Genomic DNA, 7,780 nt, shown 5'->3' with positions numbered 1-7,780 from the left:
ACTGTCCACAATGCCACAGTTAGTAATCGAGCTACTGTACATAATTTATTGGCTGTGCACGCCTGAATCCGCCTTCAAAGGTGGCGCTGTATCTTTCTATAGTCCAGTGCGTATTGGTTCAGTTTCCTGTTGACCTTTATGTCACAGAAAAACAAACAGCGAATGACGCCACCGTGTTGTTTTTTTGTTCTTTTACGGCAACAGTACTGCAGTTTATGCGTCAGCTCCTCCTACTTCAGGGTCAAACATCTTAGTCCGACTAAAATTGGACTTTTATATCACTTTATCGCCAATACACATTAGTACAAATATATACTATGTAGGGTACATCCACACGACTTCTCTGGCGTTGCTTACTGTCCACACTGCGACAGTTTAAACGAGCTAAGGCCGTAGTCCGACTAAGATAGGCAATCGGACTACTTGCCGAGGAGTATACATGATTTATTGGCCGTGTACGCCTAACTCCGCCTCCATAGGTGGCGCTGTATCTTTCTATAAGCCAGTGCGTATTGGTTCAGTTTCCTGTTGACCTTTACGTCACAGGAAAACAAACGGTGAACGATGCCATCATGTTGTTTATTTGTTCTTTTACGGCAAAAGTAGTGCAGTTTATGCGTCGGCTCCTCCTACTTAGTCCGACTAAAATTGGACTTTTATAGTGTTTTAGAGTCCGACTTTTCACCATTGCTGTGTCTCAAACCACTGCAGAGGACAGGATAATTGCAGAGGTTGCAGTAGTGTGAAGGCCCGACACCTTTATACACTTAAATGCTTTGACCTCTCTGATGGCTTCCCCCTTTTCTCTGATGCTCAACACCAATTGCTTCCTCTGTTGTGTTCTCCTGCAGGGCTCTGACACACAACATAGAAGTGGGGAGACCTCTCGCCTGCAAACAGTGCCGGATGTGCTGCAGGTCAAGACGAGTTAGCTGTTACCTCGATGCTGCACTCTCTGCACGACACATTGATGTATGGACTAAAATGTGATCCTCGAGGCTTCTTCTTTTTTGATCTCAGAAGGTAATAGTTTGTGTAAAATACTCAAGAATCTCTTGTTTATTGTGCATATGGAGAGTTTCTGCATGATTAGCGATGGCATTACCAAAATGTTTATCAGGTGAAATTGACATTGCTGTCTGTATTAGATTAAAAAGGATGAATCACAAGCTTCCAGTTCAGCAATCAAATGATTTCCATTATCAAATCATGTGGTCAGACACATATACTGTAATTACCCTTCTCCTTCATAACATCAGGCGCCAATTATCTTTTTTTGGTAATCCCGTTAGCTCCTGACATTTAGCGTCGGCTGAATGTCAACGTTTAAAAGGACAACCTGGGATCGCGCCATACGGCTTTTGTTGTTAATCGACTGATTTTAAAATGACTCCTTGTGTGATTTATGAAATCATTCATCCTCGGCAGCTCCACACGGCTCAGAGGTCTGGCAATGTCGTCAGCCCACACTCGGCCTCGCTCTGGCGCTCTGTGCAAACAATGTTGAGATGCAGTGAGCTTCGATGGGAAGAATGTGACAACAGAATGGAATTACAGAGGGAAATAATTGCATTTGAGGCCACAAAGAATGGAACAGACATGGGCTGAAGTGGAGCATTTGTTCACAGTAGTTGTGGATGTCCAACAGTGGGCGGCTGACGCTGTAGCTGAAGGCTTCTGTCATCCAAGGCTTCAAAGTTTTATTTTGAAGTAAATGCACATTTCATTCTCATGCAAAACGTTAACTACACGTGACATCAGGTTGAGTTGACGTCCATGCATCTTCGCAGGGATGGATGGCACCGAGGAATGCGGCGTGCCGAGGAGTGCCCTGCGCCAGGGCCAATGAAAAGCAGACCGCCTGTGGCTCGCGGCAGGCATAAAGAAGTCCACTTGGCAGCGAAGCTGTGAGTCATGTGCCTCCATTTAAATGAGAAGGTAAGAAAGGAGAGAGAGAAAGAAAGAAAGAAAGAAAGAAGGGGAGGGAGAGAAGTACAGGCTGAGCTAAGAGGTTGGGGACTCTGCCAAGCCAAGACACTTGAGGAATGCAGCAGCAGCTCTCGCTTTGCAGTAATACCATTACAGTTACTGCTGTCTGAGTCAGGAAAACAACTCTTCCAGTCCAGTCAGCAAGTCTTAGAGCCAGTTCAGACACATGGCAGGTAACACGATAAGATTAGGGGGGGGGGGACACACACACACAGAGAGAGATATCAATAACCAAAGCCTGATCCTGGACTGTGTCCAGCGCAACGGATTCCAAGAATAGCTTGTAGGTTTTTGTTTGTTATGCCTGCACCAAGCGTGCATCCACGTGTCTGCAAATTGTTGCTTCTCGCACATAGCTGCACGTCCGTCGTGCAGGTATTACAGACGCGAGTGAGCACTGTCTCGTCTTGTCGGCGTCGGTGTAGTTGTGTGTGTGTGTGTGTGAGAACGTGAGGCATGTGTTGTGACTCCCTCTCAGCTCCTGCAGTTAGTTAATAAACACAGGCTTGTCAACAGCTGCTGGTGATGTAATGTGGAACTTCTTCTCACTCTTCTTATCCACTCGCCCCACCCCGCCTCTCTCTAACTCCCTCCACCTCTCTCCCCTCTCTATTTACAAGTCTTTACTGGGCTTTTGCTGCAGACTTCCAGCACTGGCAGCACAGATAGACTGCGTGTGTGCATGTGGGTGTGGGTGTGTGTGTTTGTGTTTGTGTGTGGCGTCCCCTCCCTCCCCTGCAACAGAGGGATTTAAAACAATATGTTATCAGCTGCCCTCAAAGGAAATTCCACATCATCACGTTGTCTTCCCAACAGAAACACCTCTGAAGGAGCTGCAGCTCCAGAGCCGGCTACAAACCTGTTGAATGGAGGAGATGCAGCTGGTGCAGAGTAAGTTTGGATCCTTACTTGAGTGTCTTTTGACGTTGTTGTTGTCACTTTGTGTGAATGACATGATGCTGCTGGCCATGAATACACATGTAGCTTTAATTACTCTATCTCTTGTCATGGACTTTACAAAGTTTATGATACTTAGTGCTGCTTTACACACAGCTAATACCTGCAAACAACAACATGGAGTAAAAAGGATTGATATTAGTTCACTAAATTAGCTGTTAAGTAGCAGCCTCCTCCCATTCAAACAGGTGTAGCCACTTAATTAATCACCAGCTAATGAGCACTTAGCGCATTATACAGACATTGCAGTTTAACAAATAAAAAATACAGAATCTCGGTTCTTGTTGACACCATGCTAGCTAACCTCATTCATTTCAAATCAACAAAAGTAGCACAACTTAACCCACATTATCATGCTAGCTTATTTAACGCTTCACCCTTAATGTTTCCAAGCTAATTTAGGGTTAGGCTAAATTATTGCAAGCTGGACATCCTGTATGTAGCCATGTTGCCATTTAGGTAGGTAAAATAACGCTAAATTAGCTATTGCAAGCTAGACATCCTGTATGTAGCCATGTTGCCATTTAGCTAGGTGTAATAAAGATAATTTAGCTATAAGTAGTTAAATTATTGCAAGCTAGACATCCAGTATGTGGCCATGTTTCCATTTAGCCATTTAGCTAGGTCTAAAGAGTTGCAATCTTGACAACTGCAAGTATTGACAAACAACAAATGATTCCACTGACTACCGACGGGCAGGTGTTAGCATCGCAGCTGTTGTCTTTTTAAAGAGCAGACTACACAAAGTGTTGGGTCTTTGTTTTGTTTTGGGTTTTTTTGTTTTAAAAGGAAATGAAACACAAGGGAGAGGAAATTGTTGATTTTCCTGTCGGAAAATGATATGCAGTAATAATACACAGGAAAATGTCTGCGTAGATGAACTCATTGTTGTCTCTTAAGCTGTCAGAAAACCTGTGTGTGTTCCGCTCTGTAGTGAACTGCCCATCGGCACACAGAGAGAGAGAGAGAGGGACGGTTGTGTATTTTGATAATGGTTGGAAAAATCTTGGCTTGCTGCATCACCTCTGACCCTTTGGAGTTTGTTATTTTTCTCACAAATGTTATCATGAGAGAGTTCAGGAGAGAAAAACTGTCCACTGGGTTTGTAGTGAAGGTTCCCATTACAGGAAGTCCCCCCCCCCCCAGGATGTATATTAAAGCATCCTACGCATCTGGTGGGAAAAGAGCAGGGGATTGCAGGGACTCCCCTCAAGAACTGTATGACATCATCGTATTCTTTTTTTTCCCCCAACTAGACCTCCAACCCTTCCTTCTTCTCTTCTTTTTTTTTCTTTTGTATGTAATTCTCTGCTGACTGAACAAGATTTAGAAGCTGCCCAGACAAGTTCTGGCACTGTCTCTGTCATTACAAATGCACGAGAAAGTTTGCATATGATTTCCTCTTTGTGTTTATGCACACAAGTTCAGTTAGGAAGTCATTTAAATGTCCGCAAACATCCGAGAACCAGTCTTTTCGGTTTTGTCAGCCGCACCTCCGAGGGCTGTTCCCACAGAGGGCTTCAGTCATCGTATTCTGTGACCTTTCAGTGAATAAGAATCCAAGTCAAACATTGATGTTGCACCCTACCGTTCAAAAGTTTGGCGTCACCTGTACCATTTTTTTGTGTTTTCCATTAAAAGTCACACTTATTCATCAAAAGAGTTGCAAAATGAATAGAAAATACTCTATACACCTATGCACATATTCTGACGTCTGCAGCTAGAATAGTCGTTTACAACATTAACAATGTATAGAGTGTGTTTATGGTTAATTTAATGTTATATTCATTGAAAAAAAAGTGCTTTTCCTTCAAAAATGAGTGACCCCAAACTTTTGAACGGTAGTGTATTTGCTCCTCAGCATGTGAAATGTGTCACGAAAACTATGCTGACGATGGAGATGTGTCGCGTAGTTAATTGTCTCCTTATTGCAAACATGCACGGGGAGATTTAAAAATGCCTCACAGCTTTGTGAGAACAAAATGAGGAATTATCACGTCGTGAAAGTTGTGTTGTTTTCTTTCATTTATGAAGTAGTCGACACAAAACGACTGCAGGCAGTTGATGAGAAAAAATATGCTACGCTATCGTTGGCGTCGTCTTCTTAAATGTGAGCTTTACGACGTCTCTCCGTTTTATGTAGACCTTAATTGACTGATGTTGGGTTTGAACCTGTGTAAAAAGCCTAATCTGGGACTCTGCAGTTAATTGAAATAATGAAAAAAGCATAATGATTACACAGCTATAAAAGCTGTATGTTTGAAGGACATGTTGCTGCTGTTTAACCAGCAATGTATAGTCTGTCCTTGGGTTTTTTTTATAATCACAGTGACACTGGTACCTAATAACAGAAAAGCAAATAACCATGTATCTAAAGCTGTTGTTTTGTCCCCCCGTGCACTTTAATCTGATGCTTTTCGAGCACAATACCTCTGTCATTATACAACAAGTGCATACTTTATTCCCTCCTAATAATCTGGTTTAAATGCCAGAAAGATGCACGAGCTCACGTCACGCGGCATGATCTCAAACATGATATCGGGGGGGGGGGGGAAAGACACGCACATGTTCTGACTAGCCTTGATTAATGTGATTAAAAATAATAGCATTCCCCAACAAGAACACAGCCACGGTTGCTTTAGGGAGCAATTGTGTTGGCGCGGAACCTGCACGTCTTGTGTGCAGCACAACATCGTTCATTTTAAAGCGACTGTTACACTGACCTATTAGCCTTGACAGTAGGCCTTTCATTTTCACGTCCACGTGACACATAGTTAAATGCTAAAAGTGTTATGATTACAAGCACGGGCGTAAACATCGGTACGCTATGGCAGCGTGCCGTGAGCAAACGCTGTAAAAATTCACAAGAAAAAAAACAACCCCACAACATTCAGTTTTAATGACTGGTTTGCTGACAAAAAAGACCGGTGTAAAGTATGGCTTATTGTTCCAGGGTTCTCAGACACAGTAATTCCACGTTAGACCGTGCAGGGGCTACAGTTGGCACTGCAGAGGCAGGATGAGACAGGCTGCTCGTGGCCAGCAGGGGGACTCAAAACATCCGATCAGCATACACCATCTGTGCCTGCATGTGAGAATACAGATGGACCTCGCTCTACGCACATTAAACCCCACATCAGACACTTGCATGCTTCAATTTTCTCCTCAATGAATGGAAAGTAATAGCAGCCCCCCTCCGCCCCCGCATCCCTCCGACGTCCCCTCCCACTTCCTTCAGTGAAGCAGGCAAATTAAAAGCAAGGCTTGAACGTATAATCTTCAGTCTTCTCACTGGACGTGGTAATCTGGATGAATCATTGAGAAAATAAAGCTGTGTACTGTGTGTGTGCAGGGCTGCGGGGGGGGGGGTGCGCCACTGCTTTGACCTCATTTCGTTCTCCCGTTCATTCATGAACACAAAATGAATTGGTGCACTGCAAAGGGGGGTGCACGCCGATCGATGCCCGAACCCCCCACCGCCATCCGTTTTTTTTGGCCCGTGCATTTCCTGGCATTGCTCTTTTTTTTGGGGTAGGGTATTGATCTGCTCACAGAGTTACTCTTTAGCCAGCGGGGGCTTTCCTTTCTGAAGCCACTGTGTGTGTGTGTGTGTGTGTGCGCTCCAAACATTTGTAATAGATGTGAATGCTAATTGGAACCTTGTGCAAAATGCATGTTTGGAATGTTTGGCTCTCCGTCGCTGGTTCTTTTTTCCACCAGATGACCGTTTAAATATTTGCTCCAGCACTCGGTGTATGCACTGTAATGTGTAACTCATGACTCAACAAAGCATAAGCTAATTCAAATAAGCTATCATGGGTTAAGTTGTTCATTGGAATCATTTGTTGTTTGTCAATACTTGCAGTTGTCAAGATCACAGCTCTCTACACCTAGCTAAATGGCAACATGGCTATATACAGGATGTCTAGCTTGCAATAATGTAGCTATGTATAGTTAAATTAGCTTTTTTACACCTCGCTAAATGGCAACATGGCTACATACAGAATATCCAGTTTGTAGCTATTTATAGCTAAATTAGCTTGGAGATATTCAGTAAATGCTACAAATTGAGCCGATGTGAAGAGTTAAATAAGCTATCATGTTAATGTGGGTTAAGTTGTGTTGTATTTGAAATGGTTAGCTGGCATGGTGTCAACAAGATACAAGATAAACTACCTTCTGTATTTGACATTTTCCTTTTTTTTTAATTTGTTAACAAAGACATTATTTCAAAGTAGGTTATGTATATGTACACATCAGACAGAATTCTTTTACTGCACTTCACAGTGAGAGGTTTGGTTTTTAATGAGTCAAGGGCCAAAGTTCAGGCACTTGATATCTCTGTTCTGTTTGAACTCACCGTGACAACAGTTTCTTACTTGTGGCGACTCTTTGCACAGTGTCAAATGAGAATATGTGCGGCTGAATGGCTCACTGTATTGGGTACAAAGGCCAGTATTGTCACATGAGTGTGGAGCAACAGTGCGTCTTTAGCAAGACCCCACTATACCTACTGTATATGTGCCAGATTACTCTGACACAAGTGTGCGTATAAAAAAAGCTTCTGTGATTGCAATAAATGCACAGCTGCCTAATTCGTCTCCGCTTACAAAGGCACAGTATCAAATCCATGACGATACATATTCATGGACAATCTGGGCTTATTATCATCAGTTATCCATGAGGCTCACGGTCTCTCAATGGCTTTAAGTGTTATCATTAAGCTGTTATCCTCTCACATTATCCCTGTTGTAGTTTGGAGCTGTCTGGGGCTCTGTGACCTCAGCTGGGTCCTCCCTTGTTCCTGGAGCAGATGTTAAAAAAGAGAGTGTAA

General features: G+C 43.2%; 1 protein-coding gene across 1 annotated transcript in view; it reads left to right on the top strand.

Moving 5' to 3' along the window:
- Window positions 1-2,749: 2,749 nt before the first annotated feature.
- Window positions 2,750-7,780, top strand: part of LOC310943048 (nck-associated protein 5-like) — a gene marked incomplete at both ends in the record, with an annotated part of 151,121 nt that continues 146,090 nt past the window's right edge. The window contains one exon of the mRNA XM_083908544.1: window positions 2,750-2,880. Coding sequence (XP_083764670.1) covers window positions 2,750-2,880 — 131 coding nt within the window. The remainder of the gene's footprint in view (window positions 2,881-7,780) is intronic.

Source organism: Microchirus variegatus (assembly GCF_963457635.1).
Source record: "Microchirus variegatus genome assembly, chromosome: 22".
In the NCBI taxonomy this organism is placed as follows: Eukaryota; Metazoa; Chordata; class Actinopteri; order Pleuronectiformes; family Soleidae; genus Microchirus; species Microchirus variegatus.
The sequence above is the reverse complement of the archived record's forward strand: the minus strand, read 5'-3'. Positions and strand labels throughout refer to the sequence as shown.